General features: G+C 38.2%; 1 protein-coding gene across 9 annotated transcripts in view; it reads left to right on the plus strand.

Annotated features, from left to right (window-relative positions):
- NRXN3 (neurexin 3) overlaps positions 1-19,275 on the plus strand; it is a 984,457-nt gene that overhangs the window by 857,186 nt on the left and 107,996 nt on the right. For 4 of the 9 annotated variants that reach the window (XM_010583780.1, XM_010583786.1, XM_010583782.1 and 1 more), the window contains 2 exons: positions 10,242-10,331; positions 16,647-16,954. In XM_010583780.1, the coding sequence (XP_010582082.1) occupies positions 10,242-10,331; positions 16,647-16,954 (398 nt within the window). Of the gene's footprint in view, positions 1-10,241; positions 10,332-16,646; positions 16,959-19,275 lie in introns of all 9 variants that reach the window. The other 5 variants (XM_010583789.1, XM_010583784.1, XM_010583781.1 and 2 more) reach the window with 4 other exon arrangements.

A 19,275-nucleotide genomic window follows, 5' to 3' on the forward strand; every position in this document is an offset into this window, starting at 1 on the left:
TTCCTGGTCAAATGGAGTTGTTATAATATATTCTCTTTCTTCTCTCCCTCTCTGGCTCTCCCTCTGTCCCTGTCTCTCTCATACACACACACACACACACACACACACACACACATGCAGTAAGTGAGTAAACAAACATCTGGCCTGAGGGATCAGAGGCTTGAACAAGAACTTTGTGCTGTTCTGATCTTATTGCCTGCAGAAAGAACAGTGCCAGCTGTAATCCCAGGTTGACACAGCTGACATGCAGTGACAGAAGGGGCTCATGCATCCCCATCAGCCTTCTCCCTGCTCACTAAAAGGCACTGGAAAGCACAAAGTAATTGCAATCCAATGCTGTGGACTGAAGCAGAGCAATTGTGTAAAGGGATGGTCAGAAATGAAAGAGGCCGGTCATGGAACTAGGAGCCAGAAGTTCCTGAATCCCAGCCTTGGCTTTATAGATGCCATTCCCTGTGGTCTTGGGCAATGCTTTTACTACTCTGTGGCTCAGTTTTTCAGTCAGTAAAGTGGGGATAAAGCCACAATTTACATTATCTTCTGGGACTTAAACAGAAAATATTCTACAATTCACTGAGTATGAAAACCTTTCTGGGTCAGTGAACTTACATCTTTGCTATTTACTGAGTACCTGGAGCACCCTGGAGACTGAAAACTCCAGTGTTGGACTTGCAAAATATTTTGTATTTTTTTCTTAAGCCCCACAAATTCAGAGTTAGTGAGATTCATGCTGCATGCTAGTCTGTTGTGTGCAGACTGAGTGGTGTTTTACCCCTTCGCTACTTAGCATTTCCATAGCAATTTCCAAAACTCAGTCACTTCCAAGAAAGAAATGGGTTTAGAAGGTTGGAGTAGGAAAAATATATCTACAGAAACCGCAAGTGCCTTTCCCATGGGTCTACCTTACTTCTGACACAGTGTTACTCAGTACTGATTTTTTTCACTGTATGGATGTTTCCTGTGCCTCTAGTTCATGGCTTGGCTTTGTGAATGGCACCTGTCTTTGAGAAGGCTTGCTGGGTCACTACAGGGTCCTGGAATTCTCTTTTCCTTTTTCTAAGCTGGTGCAAACAGAAGAATTGATTTCAAGAGGAGGCAAAGATCACCAATTTGTAGCAATTAGAGATGGGAAAGGTCTGTTTGGTCTCATTTATTCCATTCTGTAATCAACTGATATCCCCCACCACTTTATCAAGTAAAATTTTAAATAATTCAGGAATTTCCCTGAGGAGACTGTAGCACTGTCTCATATGTAATCTTGATAGGAAGTGCTTCTTAATAAACCTCTTCTTTCATCAGTTTCTTACTTGCTTTTAGTTATTTCCTGGCACTCACCCTAGAGAACTTGCCCCTTTCCTTATGTTTTTTGCCTTTCTGTTATTTGTAACTGGTTAGCTTTCCAGTCCTCATTGGTGACATTTGACTAAACGCTTTATAGTCATTACTCTCATTAATGTTACTGCCTGAGCAGCCTCCCTATAGTCACTGTATTCATGGGAGAGGACTGTACCTGCTTTCTCTATTTGTTGTATATTCAGCTCCCCATATTATCACCCTGATAATATACGCACAGGTAAATGAGATCCAGAAACATCTGAAGGTTTCTGGTGGAGCCAACTCAGCTCCATCACTGCCAGCATCAAGGCAGAGACTGCAAGTCCTGCTGGAACTAAGCCGATTCCCACACAGATACTGGAGTGCCTGCCGGCACCCTCCGACAAGGAGTCTTGGATTTGGTGTAATGCCTGATAAACATGAAGAGGAGCCCTTCTTGAGCGGGCAGCTCAGTGCGCTGAGCCCCAAGTGGTTCTGCAGGAATCAGTGCTCTTTCTAGCCCTACATCCATGCTGGCTGTGTCAGACCTAAGCTAGCTGTCTGCCTGAGTGTTCTTGTTTGCAGGGGTATGATAGTGAGCCACTGACTCTTTATGAAGCAGGTGTAGCCACAAGTTGTCTTACTGCAGATCCTGCACCATGCAAAGGCAGTTGTTCTGTTTTCAGTCTCACGTTGGTCCTGGAAGCAAACCAGTTGCACTCGTGTAGCTCTGACGCCTAACCCAATACATGTATGCTAGATCTGGTGTTTCTCTGCCCTGACTTTGCATAATCCACAAAACAGATAAGCAATCCCTAGATAAATGTGACTTTAATAGAATTTAAAGTGTCAATACAAATAAAGTGGTTTTGGCATTTGCTTATTGCTGCTCGTTCCCACTGGGCCATATAAATCAGATCCTGACCTTTCCCAAAGGAAGCAAAGAAGTGGGATGTGGGGACAGTAGCAGTGGGTCTTATTCTGACATCTATTTCATATCTCTTCCTGCAAAATGAAATTTGTTCTTGTTTAAAATGGAAAGATCAATATGTAGTTTCAGTTGTTCTTTAATAGTCACTTTAGCCTTGGCTGCCTGATATGGGGCTTGATTTGGACCTGGTCAGTGAAAAAAACCCAAGAATTTACACATTACTTAAAAAACATCTCAAAGATCTGGTAACGTAGACACCCAAATTGTTTCCTATCTGTAAAAAGGTTGAACTGGTAACTGCTTTCTCTATACTGTACACTAGTTCACTTTTCCAACATAAATCAAAAGAGAACTAAAGCAGACTGCTTTTATCTCATGCCCATTACCTCAGCTTCTATAGGGCTGAAATGATTCAGTATAATCTGCTCATATAAAATAAGAACTGAATCACATTTTTCACAAGACTAACTTTTTTTTTTTCTTCTGCACGCTTGAAAAAGTTTGATTAACCTTCTTCCACCTTTGCTAGTCTGAGTTTTCTTTTTGTTTTGTTCCTGTTGCACTTCTGTGTTAGATTATTGGGGTAAGGCAGTCATTTTCTCAGTCATCCAAGACAGGATTGAAAGATGAATCTAAGGGAGGTTGAAATGTTGCTGATTTTGTCCTGGGGCAGAGGGCTGAATTAGATGACTTCTCAAAGTTTTCCCTAGTCTTATTAATGTCACAGTGGTCCATGTTAGCTGCACCTTCTGGATAGACATTTAAACTCTTAATCTCCTAGTTTGCCTCTGGATTTCCCAATTATTTTGGCCTGAATGCTGCTTTGCTTTGAATTAGGATCCTATGGGTTTTTTAGGCTAAAAAAGGTAAGATAAAAGAGAGAGTGGCAGCAGCGTAAGGCTTTTGGTTGAGACAGCAGAAACTTAGAAACAGCGCCAGCTGCCTGAGTAACTTTTGCTGTTGTAGTCTTGCTTGATAATTCTCTCTCCTATTTTTAGTACTTATGTTACCGAGACCTTGTTGTCTTTTGTCATGAGGGCAGTGAGCTGAGGAGAGTTGCAGTGTGAAGGTCAGCTTTTAACTCCTGTCCACGGTGCGATGAACGAAAGGAAAGGTGTGGCTCCCAGCAAACAATGTGAACAGAGGGAATTGAAGATAAAGTCAAGGGCATGCAGGATTATGGGGAAAATGAGGACAAGAAATAAAATGAGAATTCAATAGCAAAAGATGCAACTTAATTGAACAGTGAAGACAGGGGGAAAAACATAATATCCAAGAGCTGAAGCAAAGATAAACAATGTCAAGACTTGGCTATTCTTCAATCCCCTCAAATGAAATAAAATCCCAAACTTGAATTAATCTTCCATAGCACCCCTTGTTACACAAGGCAAAACAGAAACTTTGCAAGAATTTGTAGAGGGGCAGTTTGTGGTAGTTAGAAAGATGCTAGATCACCTGCCTTATAATTATTTTGTTTAGTTCCATGGCCTTCCTGTTGCATTTCTGTATAAGCAACATCTATGGTTTCAGGTTTGGACTTTTTTCAAGCATTTTATAAAAACTGCTGTGAGTAGAGATTTTTTACATGTTTTGATTTTAATGCAAACGTTCCCTATGTTATATAACATAAACCACAATATGGTCTTACGGTAATGAGACAAAATAAACAGCTATACATAAACAGGCCTGATGCTAAAACTGTTTGTAATGTTGTTATTCTTTCCTAATTTACAGAAGAAGAAGGTTCTAGTCCTAAATATAGGACTAATAGGCTTATCTCAGGTTCCTAGCTGAATACAAAATGTGAACAAATGATGGTTGTACGTTGTATTATTTAGAACAAAATATGTACTTAAGGAAATGTGAAAATGGGACAGTTCAGTGTACTATAAGTTTTTAAGTGCAGCTGCCTGAAAACAGAAGTGGTTCAAGAGGTTCAGTGTGTACCAATCACACACTTCTGAAATTTTTGTGCCCTTTATTAGATGTTAGGGAAAAATGGTAGCTTTTGCATGATGCATGTGAGTTTCCTTTTCTAGGGCACACAATATCAGCTCTGGAAAAGTTTTGGGGCTGAATTGAACTGAGTCAGTTTATGTTAGTAGAGGATTTAGCCCTCAAAGGTAAACTTTGCAGGCTGTAGCAGGCTACCATGCCCCACTCCCTTACTGAGGTCAATCAAGTGTATGTAAATCTTAGCGAGATTATGGGCATCCATAAAAACTCAAAAGGACCTGGCATTAAAGGCCGCTGGGTGAACCAAGCTGTCGAACACTAACTACTTACTAGCCCTTCTCCTACTGAAATTCCATTTACAATACAAAGAGAGGTGGAATCAGTTTAAACCTTGATCACGGATATCAAAATGTTTTCTTAAATCATTAGTATCATCATATCACCTTTCATTTAATAACTGCTTATTAGATAAAATGTCTCATTCTTTTTAGAGACTTATAAGCAATGAAGAAAATGTTGCTGCTTGTAGTGTCTCTTCATAAAACAGCCTTTGGCGTTAATTTAGGACAGATGAGTGTTTTCTTATGGTATTCTTTTTAGCATGTTCACAGACTTGACAACACATCAGGTTGGATTAATATTCCACCTGGAAGCGAGTACTTTCTTTCTGCCCAGTGCAATTTGCTGGAACCTTTCAGCTCTTCTCTTTCACACCAAAGAGGCAGTAAATCATCATGATTGGTATCTAGGCCAAGAAGCAACATTTTTCAGAGCTTCAATTGCTCTTTTACTTCCTTTGGCTTAAGAATCCATTTTGGTTTAGAAATAAGCTTAATGCAATGAAGATTGTTTGTTTTCTTAAAGGAACCGTAAATGGAAAAGCAAAACATTATCCAACATTGAAGGGTTTTGGAAGAAAAATTCTGCTTTGCCCGTGAGCAAATTTAAACTGTCTCGCTCTGCACTGTTGCACTGTATCAAAAGCACTTCTTGTAGGAACTGCTAATAGTGATTAGCACAAGCAAATTCTTTTGATTTTTTTCCCATTTTAGTTTGATCTAAATTGAAGATTACCAAGAGCTAAAGCTAGAAGTGAATCTGATCTATTTATCTGTATAGTCCACAGAGCAGGCATACAGAGGGCTCCAGAAAAAAGACAGAAGGCTGGCAACCGACCATATTTAACCAGCAGGCTCTGATTTTTATGACTGAGATGCCAGGGTTTCTTGGGGGAAAGAGGGAAAAACAAAAAATAGAGCTCTTCTCCCAGATTCCTCTGAAAAATATTTAGTCCTCAGGAATGTCTGTGATATTTGAAATGTTTTGAATATTCAGGTTAAACAAGATTCATGGATCCAGAAGATTTCAAAATGTTACCGTTAAAATCCTTAAGGTCATAAGAGCTTGGGTGCTTATCAGTTTACTGGAAAACTGAGGTCTATGTGCTACTTAGGAGATGCAGCAGGATTTTTGTTAATTGTACATATGAGTACTAAATGAAATAAAAGACTTGTTTTATCCCAGTCTTCACAGAGCTGGATTTGGCTGTGCTTTGGAATTTTGCATGAGAAAGGAGAAAAAAATAGGTGAAGGAATGCATTTCTGAAGTACAGTTCTTTAGAAGAAGCTAAGTCATGAAGCAGATCATAAGTCATACTGATATACAGGAACTTGTTATGCAGATGAAGGAAAAAGGAGGAAAGTTATTTCAAATGAAGTTCCTACTGGTGCTTGACTATCATTTAAGCAGTGAGAAACTATGGAAGGAAAAATATTTAGTAAATCACAAGTAGCAAAACTAATCAACACAACTTTACTATAACAAATTCTATCCTGCAGACCTTTGAGACCCACATTGATTACGAATGCAAAAGAACTATGGGATTAAGCATATATTCTAAAATAAATTTAAATGGCTATCTTTAGCCTGTGTATCCTTTTCTGAAGTGCAGGCCTGAATCAGAGCTGGACTCAAAGAGAAAAAAGGGAGGATCTAGATTAGTTGCGTGAAGGGATTGTTTGAACATGTTTATCATTCAGCGTTAGAAAGGCATTGCATTGAGGTCACAAAAGGATTGTTACTGAAAGTTTCTGTGCATGAAGATGGACAAGGATCCCCCTTAATCACATCATGGCTCAGCTGTCAGAGGTCCAATGAGCTTACTTCATGCTGAACTTATGTTACTTCGTGTTGCAAACCATGATAATTCCTTTTTGAACTCTCATATAAAATGCTGTGTTTATTTTTTTAAAGCACAACTCAAAGTCAATATTAATTCAATAATTGTATGGTTTTATTGATACTTAATGACTATCCCAAGCGGTTAACAATGGAAAACTTGTTCTTTAACTCAATGTTATAACTGGGTATATCAGTGAACACATTCTCATGCACATGTTTTTAAAAATCATTCTTACTAATGTCTGAAATAAAATTTAAAAACAAAACAAAACAGAATAGATCAGGTACTAATGTTGCAATTTAAACCTATTTCAATTTTCTAATGTCCTTCAATTTTTCATAGCTTTTAAAGGTATGATTTTTATATGTATTTTAATCTTGCTGAATATATCTGCCTAATAAGAATAATATTAAAACTAAATTAAACCTGATTTTTTTTAAAAAGTCTTTAAAGATGTAGTGGGGAATAGTTGTCATTTCTGGCTTTCTTGAAGGTCTAGGACTGTATTTTAAGAAACCCATTTTTCCCTGTTATGTGTTCTTTCATTGTCCCACTTCCTTTTTACCTTAGTCTTGCTGGCCTGTTCTTGTCAGATGCCCTACTTATGAGAAATTTCAATCCACAACATTTTTTCCTTTCTACGGTCAGCCCTCCGCACAGAGGAAGAAGTGCTCCATGCCAGCCGCTGGCTGACTCATGTTCCTATGGACTGTTGTGGATCATTCTTTATTCTGAAAAAAATCTCATTGTCGCCAGTTAAAGGTTGCTTATGTACATACCGAATGAAGCCAGTGGAGTTTTTTGTTCTGAGTAAAGTGTGTTATAGAATTTCTTTGGCCCTATAGAAAATGTTCTCGACCATCAATATTAAGATTTCAATGTACTCATCTAACCAGAAGTTCTTACTCAGAACATACTCTATAAAGTGGGGAATAATCTCCATTTCTACTGAAATCATATCTTTCTATATCACATGCGATATAGATGTAGTAGTAGACTCTCTGTAAGTGTTCAATTCTGGGTTGACAGGGAAATTTAGGAGTTCACAGAGAAATTTAGGTCTTTAAGTCCCACTGAAACACCTCCTAAGAGTCTTTCAGGTCCTAGTCCTTCTTTCTTACACAGAGAAAAATAGGCACACTGCAACAGATCAAAAATATCCTGAAGGAGATGCATAAATTCAATGATATACTTTATGAGATTTAGCTGGTTTGATGAAGGAGACCATGAATTAGTGTGTTGAGAAAAGGTCTAATGGATAAGCAGAATGCTTTGCTAACTGATCTTAAAAAAAAAAAAAAAAATTTTGTGGTGACTTAATTACTTTTATTTCTGTTCTCCCCAAACCAGCAGGTCTGCTTCCATATCCTGTGAGTGTGAACTTCCCCTAAGCTTAAACAAGTGGGAGAACTTGCAGGAAAGGGACCTATCTTTTAGGTTAATAAACTGGGAAAACAAATTACCTGCATGAGCCCAGCCTACAATAGTCATCAGCTTATTATTAATAAAAAGATCAAAAATTATTGTTTTGTTAATATTTCTGTCGTTTAGCTTTAGGTGGTTTTTTTGTTTGTTTTTGGTGTTTATATTACCTCAGCTGCTCTTTATCAATTTTTTTTCTTAGATCCTGCACTGAACATGATTCAAATTTTATGTTTATGAATCTGTATTTATAGAAATACAGAACTGACTATTGGTAGTTTTTGGTCATGCTGATTTGAATTATGAGAGCTGGGAATCTACTTAAAGATAACAATGTCTGTGAGTGACTCTCAGCCACCATGGTACATTGTTTAATATTATTTAATAAATGACTGGCAGAGTGTGTTTCCAATATTTTATCTTTTCCTTCTAGTTTATCCAAGTAACCTGCCTGTACATGGCAGGCATATGTGGTGGGACAGAGAAACTGGTACATCAGTGTGTGTCAGCTAGTGCTTAATTAGATCTTTCTACAATGGGAAATAACAGTTTCCCACAATGGATCTGTTACACGGAAGGAAAAAAGTAGATGACTTTCCAGGAAGGTGATAAGGAATCAGGCCAGTAAAGCTGCTCTTACATGTTTTTGCTTTGTTTTACCTGTTGCCCCAAATAAGCAGCAAGGCTCCTAAATGTTCATCATTATAGTTGGCAATATTAACCCAAATCACTGTTTTCCTTACAGCTGGACTTAAAGAGACACAGATGATGATTTTCACAAGTACCCCTTAAGATTAGGTCCATGCTTTATTACATGTGAATCCTTGTGGGATTATAGCCAGTGTGTTGCTATAGTGCCTCTCACCTGTTCCAGAAAGTCAGCAGTAACAAGATGATGCTGGAGAGGATAGCCATGGTCAGCAGGTACCTCATACAGAGTGGCAGCATTTCTGAGCAACAGTTACACAGTAAGGTTTATTGAACACATGAGATTTACCAGTCATATTGCTTGCAGTATGAAAGTGTCTGCTATTGACTGGGTGGAGCATCTTGCCAGCTGTTAGTGATATACATTTTTTTCCTCGGTGTGTCTTTACATTGAAAAAAGATTCAAGCATCTGTTTCAGAAAGTCAAACAAATATGAAGCCACCTTAGGTTATTTGTACATGGGATTTTAAAAGCAGTACTGCAAATTGTGCAGAGCAGTTGCTGACTCTTGGACTGCCATTTATTCAAAACATGTATTGGAGCACTACTGACCTACTGAACTTCTGTTTATAGTAGCATTACTTCAGTAAGGTGGGGGCTTACTCTCGTTTTCTACAGTATTATAATGAAGTTTGTAAAAGATGCACTCTTTTTATGCCTATCTGACTGAAGATTTTTTATAAAAATAATACAGGAAGCAAAAACTAGAATGAGTCAGAAAGTGACTACAGCTGAAGAAAATGAAAAAGCAGAATGATGGCACTTGTTTACTGTCACTCCTAACACCATCAAACTGAGATGCTCCTTTCTGCTAGCAGTTGGCCCAACCCATCTGACTTGTACAATTTTTCAGTAGCCAGGGAATTTGGACAAAGACTTTATGTGAATCCTATTCCTCTCTGTACTGCACGAGTGATAAGAGCTTTCCTCCATAACACACTTTACTGGATAATTCTATTATCCATCAACACGGAACAATGGAAGTGCACTTGCCAGAATTTACATGTTAGGTAATTATTTCTGCTTTCATTTAAATTAGTTTATAAGCTTCTGTTTTCTGGCAACAGGCCCAAGTCTTTGGTAACTGGACACAAGCCTTCACATATCCTTAATGAACAGCTCGCCCTCTTTTTAAATTTTACTTCCCTTTTTTTCTATCTATCTTCCCACTCTTAGTTTTTTTAAAACTACTCCCATTACATCCTTTCAGCATAGATTCCTTATAATTTCTTCCTTCCTTTTTTTCTGTTTACGGGGTTTCTAGTCCTAACATGTGTCTTTTACTACTGCAGGAAGGTTTATCAAAGTACTAGTACTCTGTGTGTTTGTGTGACTGACGTATTGTGCCATGTCCTTGTGCAATCAGATGTAGAGTCTGATCAAAATGTTTTAACTCATGGCACTGAGTTCATTCAAGGTCTCACGTCCCAGACAAATTACACGTGCCTTCTAACCAATTTGGATAAACACATACTCTGAGGAGAATCTGAGATATCTTTTTCATAGGATTTAACTCCTTCGACCTTCCAGAACCTCAGGCAATTGGATGTATAACTATTCTCCACTTTACTAAAGATAAATCTCTCTCTTTTCAAATACATATGTACACACACACTTATTTATTTATAGCTAAATAAGGTCATAAAAAAACCCAAAAATTCTAGGATGTTTTAACTATTTCATTGACTTTTCAGATTGTTTTTAAGCTGTTTTTTAAACTTTAAAGGCAACACTGATAGTGAACGGTTCCAAATGGTAAAACAGAAAATCCCCTTCAAATATAACCGGCCCGTAGAGGAGTGGCTGCAGGAAAAAGGTAACAGTCATTAAAACTTTCATTTTAAACCCATTTGATTCTAAACCCTCATTTTTAAAGCCTGCAAATAAATGTTTCTTAAATGATAATCGCCTGCTGCATAAATGACTGTTTTAATTTTCATTATAATTTGTGTCAGCTTCCACCTGCCGTATGTTGATAAATCATGCTATAATACATTGCTATTAAAATGCAGTTAAAGGGACGAAATTCTAAGATTGCTATCATAGTAATGACAAACAAACAAGCAAAAATTCAGGAGACATTTTCTAAAAAAAAACAGAACGAAGAAGAGTGAAGAGCAACAACATGTATTATGGCAATTTAACCACTGCATGATTTACCTATTTTGATTTGTTTTTAAACTACATTTATATCTTTATTATCAAAGTTTTCTTAAAAAATTTTCAAACCTACTTGTTAAACCATTTCCTGTAAGTTTCTTTTTTCTCATTAGTCTAATTAGCCACTATGGCTATGTATTTCCTAATTGTATTAAGATAATTAAACGATTTTAAAAAATGTTGTAAAGAAAACATTTTTTAACATTTTCATTTAAACTATAGTAAGGGAGACAGAGAAAGATGATTGTTCTGTCACTTTTATGCTATGTCTGGAGTACAGTTTGAACACTCAAATGATACATTTGTCCAAGTTATGGGTCAAATTCTTCCCTAACTTAATCTCAGGCAGTGCTACTTAATTTTGTGGGTTTTCCTGGCATAATTGGCCTCAGTTTAGCAAAAGACTTGTTAACATGCATAAATCCGGTTGCCTTGAGTGAGAGTTCTGCATACACTCCATGACCTGTTGAAATGGGACTTGTGTCCAAACAGAAATGTTTTTTTATTAGGAATTTGGAGGGGGAAAAAAAGTCTTGGATGTAGAGCCCAATCCAAGGTTCTGTTGAAGGTAACAGAATAACTCTTACTGGTTTCAGCAGGGTTTGGACTGGGCTCTTGGTAATACAGTAGAGCTTAAGTCAGGAAGATCTTCTCCCTCTATACTAACTGTGTATTTAAAAAAAAAAAAAAAAAAATCACTGTAACTAAATCCTTACCTTGAAGTCTAGAAAAAGCAGAACATGATCTTCTCTTGTTTCCTTTTAAGAAAGTACTGCTGATAAAAGGGGGTGACCTTTGAACTCATATCTTGCATTTTCTGTGCTGACTTATATTATGGTTGTTAACAAATTTTCCATGAGGGAAAACCAATGTTTTGAAGGATTGGAAAAATATAACTTATGTTCCATTTCAAACTTCTGTCCTCAGCTAAATTAAACTGATTCAGCCAGTATGAATTAAATTAAGGTCATGAAGGATTTGGCTAACTACACTCAAAATATTTTTATGTGAAGGGTCTGATCCTGCAAAGTGTTGTGCATGCTCAGTTCCCATTGACTTCAATGAGAGCTGACACTGTTGCCCACTTTTCAGGTTTGGTCTACAATGGTGTAATGTTTGTGACTAAAGCTAAAGTATTTGTGAAAGTAAGACAAAAATATTAGTGTAACTAAAACAGAAATATTTTTTGACTACCAGGGTTTTATGGAACAGTTAATTCAGCTAAATTGTAAATAAATTTTAAGATAAAAGTATACAGAAAATGCTTATTGAGTCTCAGTGGGCTGCCCTGTTAATTTACAAGATCAAACTAAAACAAATAAATAAAGCTTAACACTAAAAAGAGGATAATTTTGGTAAGTTTGAATTGCTAAAGTCCCTTTAACACTAAAAACAATGATTGCCTCAATTTTGTTAAAACAGATGCATGTCTAATTCCTTGATGCAGTTCATGTGCTTGAGAAACCCACCTTTGTTTTCTTTTGTGGTTTTGGTTTGTTTTTTTTTCCTTTTTGGTTTTCTACCAAATCTTTTATTTTATGTCACTGCTTCTCCAAGTTTGAGCTTATGAGCATGCCAAGGCACTTTCATTTGTAAGCCATCCTGAAGTTTTGAACTGAAGTCTACCTTTTGTGGATATTGATGCTTTGTTAAAAGACAATCACACATGCAGTAGGGTCTAAAAGAGACAATATTTGAGCATTCAGACACTCTCAAAGCACTGAATGTTTTTAGGCTGCAAGGGTAGAGCCAAGTTTTTACTAAAGTGAAAGGAAATTCAGTCTTCACACTTTGTGTTAGGGAATGTCATCGTGCAGTGTAACACCTGAGACAACATAGCTTTGTTCCTTCATTCTGAAATAGATAGACATTTTCAGCAACTTGGGTACCACTCAAATTAAAAAATAATAAGAATGAATAATTTACCTAGCTGTTCACCAACCTGCTCATCCATCTGGTCATCCATCCAACAATTAATGTAACATGAAAACCTTCTGTCAAAAGACTTTATAAAGATGATGAGTGAAAGGGTAGCTTGCTATCAAATTGGAACAAGATGAACTGATGGATGGAGGAATAGATAGATTAATCAAAGAGACAGCATACAGAATAGCTGTCTTGCCCATATGAGTTCTTGGCTTGAGTGAGGTAAGATGAAACACTTTTCACTTGACATTTTTTAATCCCATAGATTTGGTCTTCCTGTGGTACCACTGTTACATTATTCATAATAATGAAATAGTTCATTCTTGGAAAACAAATATAATAAAACATCTTTCTGAAGCGGTATCGTTAACTGGGTTTGGGGTTTTTTTTAATTTTATAAATTGGTTTCAAATACTTCTAAGAAGAGCCCAGGTTTACAATCGTAAATTGTATGAGTAATAAGAAAACATTAAACACTATTAACTTCACTGAGATTATGTACGTGAGTAAAAAAAGAAATATTAGTCCTAAATTGTTCAAATTAAGTAGTCATAAACCCAGCAGATTTCCTTAGGAGAGTACATGGTGTCTGCTAAGGCACAGATGTTAGCTATTCTGCAATTGGATGAGCTAATAAAGACCCAGAAGCATCTCATCAAATGGACTGATCCTGGAAGTCCTTAATTCTTGAAATCTCTCTTACTTACATGTGAAGTCTTGTGGATGTGAGTGACTGTACTTTTGAAGCAAGAATTATTAGTGTGAATTAGGATTTGCAAAATCAGGCCCAAAATCTCTCCTAGTGTTACAGAAAAGTTACACTTCACTAAGATTTCTCTGTGATATTTTTAATTGGTGTTCAGTTTTCCAAATGAAGAAGTCAATGAGAGAGCAAACAAAGAAACGAGAGCTTGAACTATTCAGAACATTTACAAAACACCTGAGAAACTTAAAATGTGCTCATCATCTTTCTCCAGTATGACACTAAAATAGCAGTAGGAAGAGTTCTCTGTGGATAAGGACTGTAAGTCTGCAACCCTTTTACACACCTAGTAGAATTGACTAAAGTAAACAGTTCCTCAGTAAAATTCAGTGGCCAAATAAATTTTACTTAGGGGAAGTAAGGGCTTCAGATCTATGTCATCAAAAGAATGATTAGAAGAGAGCTATGGTGGTAGAATTAAGTGTGTATTCTCTCAACAGTTTTCTCTCATTCCATATGCATTTCCCTGTTGTCTTTATTCATGCACATGTACACTATTGTAAAGTGAAGAATGAGGAATGACAGGTTGTAGGTGATTCCAACAAGTGACTGTTCTTTTAGCAAACACAGTTCTAGTACCAGTGCTGTCTCCAGCATTAACCATATGGTGCAGCACATGAATCCTGGATTGGAAGACCACTTAACAAACAAGGAAGACCCCAAAACACACAATCAAAGTTCCTTTTTTACCGGAGTGGTGCCACCTCCTTGGTGTACACTTTCTTTCAGTGTTAGAAGATGCAGATGAAGGCCCAGAAATGGAGACATGATCTTTTTTTCAGCCTTAATATACTATCTCCTCATTCTTGAAAGTAAAGCAAGAGTTATGACAGACATGTCTAAAGCTGTGCTGTGAGCTTGGGTTAGAATAGATGACATGCTGGGGAGAGTTGTAATCCTTCAGTAAATGTGAGGGACCCCTTTTCTAACCTGGCTTGGAGAGCTCTCCTAGCTGGAACAGCAACAATTCTCCTTCCTCATCATCGCCCACCCCTTTTCCCCTTTGGTAAAAGATGGAAAAAGATACAGTATTGATTCAAGAGGAGAAAGGAATGGAAATGGAAAAACTTTGAATGGTCAGTACCTTCCCTCCATTTTCAGGGATAACATCTCAAGATTAGTGAAATAACTCCCTATTCTTTACTCATCTCACCTCTACCTTTTGGCACTCTATCATGAGTGAGGTGGGAAGGAGGGAACAGTAGCAAGTGAAATGTCTGGGTATGTAGGGGCAGGGACAGAATGGAAAGAAATATAGTGCTAGAGGGAGGGAATGTGTGAGAAGAAGGGAAAATGGTGTAATAAAGAACTGACAGCATATCCGTTAAAATATCTAAAGCACAACAGGACAAAGAAAAGCAAACTCTGAGGACAAGAGTTTGGCCTTCTACAGTGTACAGTGCCATTTCCTCTAGCTCAGAGAGGAGCTGGGCTGAGAGGGCTGAATATTTTGACAGATGCTGTTATTGGATACTATTTTCCTCATAGACAAGAGGAAAGGCTCTGTTTTTACATGCTGAGGATGTGTGGCTTCAGTGCATGTTTGTTGATGTATTAATGGACATACGTTGCCTCTGGTAAGTTTAAAACCTCCTGAGATGCAGAATATCGCATCAGGTGTTTCAACACTTTCCAGGGGAAGGATACCCTCCATTTTTATTTCTCATTTCTTCATCAATGCAGTTACTCCACCCTGATCAAGTCCTAGTGTTTCATTTACAAATCTGTGGGTGAAGAGCACAAGGGATGTGCAGCCCGCCTCCACATGTCCATATGTTACACCTCTCCGTAAACTTTTGCTTAGTTAGCTAGGGCCCTCTTTGGGGACAGGAACTCCTTTCAGATACATTTCTTCTCTTGTCCCCATTCTTTTCCCCATGGTTCATCCTGTCACCATAAGATGATGCAACACCGCATCACCACTTGACTTCGAGACCCGTCACGACGACCACCAAAATTGGTGAGCTCCCCCTCGTATTTTCATCTACTCTAACCACTGGCTGTGAAGGAATGAGCAGTGCATTATAGGCTCTGCTTTGCTACATGGTGGCATTTTGTACCTCTCATCAGGGTTGACTAGAGAGAGGAAGTGGTGAGTGAGAACTGGGGAGCGGGAATGGGATGGGGACATGTGTTGCAAACTTCATTAAATTGGGAACAGGCAGTAGATATTTGAATGATGATTGACTTGATGCTGCATTGATAACCCTTCTGAGCTCTGCCCAGTCTGGTTGTCTGTTAATTCAACAGATTCCAGGTGGCATGCCCCTAATCTTCTGAGGAACAGTGAAATTAAAGGCACTGCCTTTGCACTGCATGAAGCAATTAATTTCTTAATATAGTCAACCTAGTGCAGCCTGGGACATAAGCAGTATTTATAGAGCAGTCCAGGCTGAATGTGATTTAAGTGTCCTGCAAAAATAGGTGAATTGGCAATTGTTACTAGATTTATTTTTAATAAATATATTTTTCATTACATATGATATTAGACCACTCGTAACACTCAAGGTGTGATCTTGAGTAAATCACTTAACCTGCCTACATTTGAATTTCACTGTCTGTAAGAGGAGAGTCACATGTAAGGCATTCTGGGCCTTAACCATCTGAAGCACTAAGTTATCCTCACTATTTCAAAAGCTTTGCTCTTTCAGAGACATCACAAATGTTTACATTTGGTGTTTCTTGGTTTTAGATTTGTGAGCCTTCACAACACAAAATTTACAGGTGGAAGATCATGACTAATCCTGTCTTTAGATTCCTACACAATCGTTGTATCACCATCAATTTTATCTGATGTTTCACTGTCCTCAAGCCACCCCTTAAAACTTTGCATTATAAAAAGTGGCTTTATGAGTTAATACCATCCTTTGACCAGTCAAAATAGAAAGTTTATTTATGAGCTAAAGCTTGACAGGTACTGCAATCTGAATTAATAGTAGATAAATAGCCACATATTGAAGCCTTATTTGTAGTTTAAAATGAGTCCAACTCTAGAAGAGTGGGTTCAAATTTCTGACTGAGTCAAAGCTCCTCCAGAGTTTTGATGTGTGAGTGGATGCTGAAGTACGAGGTTCAGTTTTAGCTGTTCTTGCTTTCAGGCTAATCTTCCTTATTAATGAACTTTAGGCAGTACCTTTCCATACTGTATTTCTACAGTCATCATAAACACTACCAAGAATGAATCTACTTCTTTGTTGTCTGTCATTTCTAGCCAGGACTCAATGTAAGATGCAAAGTGAAGGAAATGTCTGGCAATAATATTATTCACCCCCCCTTCACTAGGACGACAGTTAACGATCTTCAACACCCAGGCGCAAATAGCCATAGGAGGGAAGGACAGAGGGCGTCTCTTCCAAGGCCAGCTCTCCGGTCTCTATTACAATGGCTTGAAAGTGCTGAACATGGCAGCAGAGAACAATCCCAACATTAAAATCAATGGAAGTGTCCGACTCGTTGGGGAAGTCCCTTCCATCTTGGGAACAACACCCACAACCTCTGTGCCACCAGAAATGTCTACTACAGTCATGGAAACCACAACTACGATGGCCACCACTACAACTCGAAAAAATCGTTCGCCACCCAGCATCCAGGTGAGTCAATTAGTCTTCTACATTTTCTGGGATTCTTAATTAGTCTTTTGTTTCACTGCTCACTTGTAAATTCATGGGAACCCTGATCTCTGACTCATGTTCTATGTAACTATTTAATAATGTTATATAGGGTAAATCACCACAAAATGCCCTTATGTGTTGCTGAACAAACAGCTGGATGAATTATTATGGCACATGTATGTGATAATGGGGACAGATTTTCCTCCTCTCCTAGTGCAACCCTATTTATGTAAGTAGGATTGCCCCAACGTGAATGAGAACGTGATTTTAACTCTGTTTCTGCAGTTCCATATGTAGGGAAATGTATTCCTAAGGAGTTACAAAGCTTAATGGGGGGTGAGTGTATGGTTATTTATTATTATGACAGTAGATACTGCTGCAACAGTGAAGTTCATAATGGGGAGAAAAGCAATGGAGCATTACTTCCAGGTAGAGCCATTTATCATTTTCCTTTTATAGCCTTCCTGTAGAAAATTTTAAAGGAATACTATCAAGATCAGTTTCTTGCAAAATGTAGATGTTCCAACATAGAGTGGTTCCAATGTCATTTGTAAAAATCATTTCTACAAAAAAAAATGGATTACAGATGTTCTGGCTTAATTGTGCCAATGTAGTGTTTTCAGACCTAAAAATGCAGTGGTTTTGGAACCACTTGTGTGGCAGCCAGAATACACTGGCTGAGATACTGGTGAGTGATTATTGATCAGAGTGTGCCTTTATTAAACCTCCAGAGAAAGGTATATTGTTGTCTAGTTGGAGAAAAAATTTGAATTATTCCATCTGCTTCCCTGAAACAATTTCTGCTGCTTGGGACAAAAGACCTTAATGAAATCAAGGACTTTGAAATCTGTGATCATGCAAGTTGTATGCTTGCTTTCTAACTGCTTCAGAAGTTTTAATCAGTTATTGATTGTGTTTGTATATATATGACGATTCTCTTTATTTTTTATCTAGTCCTGATCACTTAGGATAAGAAAACACAAAAATCATCCTCTTAATTGTGTAGGAGGTCAGGCCACAGCTGGATTATTGTGTCCAGTTCTGGGCTCCTCAGTACAAAAGAGAGAGCTACTGGAGAGAGTCCAGCAAAGGGTCTCCAAGTTGGTTAAGGGACTTGAGCATCTCTCCTGTGAGAAAACGCTGGGAGAGCTGGGACTGTTCAGCCTGGAGAAGAGAAGGCTCAGGGGGGATCTTATCATTGTATACAAATACCCGAAGGAAGGGTGTAAAGATGAAAGTGGTGCCCAGTGACAGGACCAGAGGCAATGGACACAAACTGAAACACAGGAGTTTCCCTCTAAACATCAGGAAACGCTTTTTTACTGTGAGGGTGACTGAGCACTGGCACAGGTTGCCCGGAGAGGTTGTGGAGTGTCTATGCTTGTAAATATTCAAAAGCAATCTGGACATGGTCCTGGGCAACTGACCCTGTGTGACCCTGCTTGAGCAGGGTGGGGTTGGACCGGATGACCTCCAGACAACCCTTTCAACCACAACCATTCTGTGATTCTGTGAAGTACCTCGGGCTGCAGTGGAATTTACAACTATTAGAGTAATTAATTCCAAGCCAAGGTTTAACATTGCCCCCTTTGGTACTCTGTAAACCCAGTTGGCAGCAGGACTGGGATTAATTGAGTTATTAGCCTCAAACACCCAAGAGGTAATTTACAAAGTCTCAGTTAAATGAGGGGAAATTACCCCAGGCTTGGTCACTGTCATAAACTTTGAAAGAATTACAGTTTCTTCTCCTCAGTGGCTAGCTCTAATTTTAGAGAAAATCGTTGTATGATTACATCTCCAGAAGAATAAAGTCTCTGGTCCTGATCCTGCTCTTGTTAGTTTACTGGAGATTTTCCATAATTTATAAAGGCAGCAGAACTGTTTAGCTGTAGGAGTGTAACAGAGAGTAGCACTGGACCTTTGTGGGCTGGGTCAAGCTGGAAATGATTCTGGCTTACCTGAAGAGGAACTCTTCGAGAAAGCTTCCTGCCTAGCCTACGTGGCAGTTCACGCCGCCTGTAGAGACCACTGTGTGCTGAAAGAGCATCAAGAAGATTTAATAAAGTGTCAAAGTGCTTCTAAAAACATGGTTAGAGCAGTGATTTCCTGGATACACATGCACCACAACAAATGGCCTCATCTCAGCTGATATTAAAGCAATAACTCTTTGACACTTCATGCTACCCACTGAAAGAAAGATAAAGGTCAATATGTACCTCCATTACAACTTTCTGCATTTCAATATCAGGCCATTTTATTGCTGTCGCAGCACAGATGGCTCTCCTTTCTTCCTTACTCTT

This window comes from Haliaeetus leucocephalus, unplaced genomic scaffold, assembly GCF_000737465.1.
Source record: "Haliaeetus leucocephalus isolate CR32 unplaced genomic scaffold, Haliaeetus_leucocephalus-4.0 Scaffold932, whole genome shotgun sequence".
Classification (NCBI taxonomy): Eukaryota; Metazoa; Chordata; class Aves; order Accipitriformes; family Accipitridae; genus Haliaeetus; species Haliaeetus leucocephalus.